Genomic DNA, 1940 nt, shown 5'->3' with positions numbered 1-1940 from the left:
ATGGATGAAGATGGATGGATGGATAACTATATAACTATAACGGAGCATTCACACAGCTGCTCTGTAAACATTCGCAAACAGCTCCAACTGATGTTAATATAATCATATTGATGATGTTGCAACATAGGATGACAAGAATGTCTGTTTTAATTAGAGATTGAGCGACACTGTTTTTTCAAGGCCAATATCAATTATTAGCAGTTAAAATAACCGATATTTAAAACCGATATGCAATAGAAAGGGATCAAGATATCCTGCAAACTGTTTATCCCTAGTATTAATATCCTGCATATTTGTGAATTTGGGTAATTCATTTCAATTTTATGTATAGTATCAATTCATAACAAGAGTTATCTCGAGACCCTTTACAGATAGACCAGGTCTAGACCACACTCCAGAATTTACAAGGACCCAACAGGTCTAGTAGTTTTCTCCAGAGCAAGCAACAGGGCCACAGTGGAGAGGAAAAACTCCTTTTAGGGGGAAACCTGGGACACACCCAGACCCAGACCCAGACCCAGACTCAGACCCAGGCCCAGACCCTGGCCAAGGATCTTGGTAGGCGGTGTCTGACGACCGGTTGGGGTTCAAATGAAGAGTGGCAAAACATAGTAGTTTGTAGAAGTTCTTAGTAGCAGTTAATGGCATAGCAGGGCACTGTGCGGCATTACAACCCGCACATTACATTGTGCAGGTACATTTTATGAACACAGGATGTAGACACCGCTGCCTTTTCCAGGCAACAGCGTCTGAGATAAGAGCCGGCGGGGGGGGGCGGTCGCTGTCAGGGCTTTGCAGAGCACCGGGACAAAACAAACCAACACATCAGTGACGGTATGATAATTATAACGTTGAAAACACAAAGATTCCCTTTCAGTGGTTTCTGTGACATTAGAAATCCACAGAACTGAAGGATCGTAGCCGAGTGGAAAAGTCATGTCTTCACCCTCCCCACCTGAAACTAATCTGTCCACAGCGTCATGTTGTGGATTCAGATGGATTTGGATTGGCTGTCAGTGTTTCTGTCGTCCTATCAAATCGCTCTGAAAGGACTCCCAAAGATACCGTTCCCTCTGTCATTGTCCTTCTAGTTGTTGTGTGGACTCCACCATCCACTTGAGTTAGCATGGTTTTAAAGCTATATATTAATCATTATGGTTATCATCCTTGGTGTGGATGGCCCTTTAAGGACGTAACGAGCTGGTTAAACATCAATATAAATGGCTGAGATAGAAAATGAAACGTTTTACACCTTTGATTTTGTTTGTATGACTTTAGATGTCACTACTTCTTAGTTATTTTACTTGAAGAGGGATATTTTTCTCCATTTACTTTTAGTTATTTTGATGTGGAACTTGTTTTAAAAATCTAATTCTTGATTACTTTTACATGAAATAAAACAATGTCCGTTGCACTTCAGTCGTCGGTCTGCAGCTCATCCTGTTAACACAAACTTGACAGAATCGCATCGTGAACATGAGCCAATCATAACTCATGATTCTAACTGTTACCAATCCTTCTCCCCAGTGAGTACTACATCACCATGGTGACATGGGTGACCCAGGACCGGCTGAGTGTGCGCTGGGTGAATCGAGCTCAAAACATGTCCATACTTTCACTTTGTAACGTCACAACAGGCGACTGCACCAAGGTGAGTAATTACTGAACATGTGTTCCTCACATCCAGAACCACTACTGCAACAGAATCCTCTATGGGTCTTCTGCCAAATCGCTAAATACAGTTCAGGACATCCCAAACTCGGCTGCCCGCCTCCCCACCCAGAACCAGACCCAGACCCAGACCCACAGCCAGACCCACACCCAGACCCACAGCCAGACCCACACCCACAGCCACCCCCAGACCCAGACCCACACCCACACCCAAACCCAGACCCACACCCACACCCAGACCCAGACCCACAGCCACCCCAAAACCCAGA

At 44.5% G+C, this 1940-nt stretch overlaps 1 protein-coding gene across 1 annotated transcript in view; it reads left to right on the top strand.

The window, feature by feature from the left end:
- The window catches only part of LOC117952549 (inactive dipeptidyl peptidase 10-like), a 103670-nt gene that overhangs the window by 82100 nt on the left and 19630 nt on the right, over positions 1 to 1940 (top strand). Inside the window, exon 11 of the mRNA XM_034884929.1 lies at positions 1528 to 1651. Within this exon, the coding sequence (XP_034740820.1) occupies positions 1528 to 1651 (124 nt within the window). The remainder of the gene's footprint in view (positions 1 to 1527; positions 1652 to 1940) is intronic.

The sequence above is a fragment of the Etheostoma cragini genome, chromosome 11 (assembly GCF_013103735.1).
Source record: "Etheostoma cragini isolate CJK2018 chromosome 11, CSU_Ecrag_1.0, whole genome shotgun sequence".
NCBI classification, from domain to species: domain Eukaryota; kingdom Metazoa; phylum Chordata; class Actinopteri; order Perciformes; family Percidae; genus Etheostoma; species Etheostoma cragini.
This window is presented reverse-complemented; position numbering and strand designations above follow the sequence as displayed.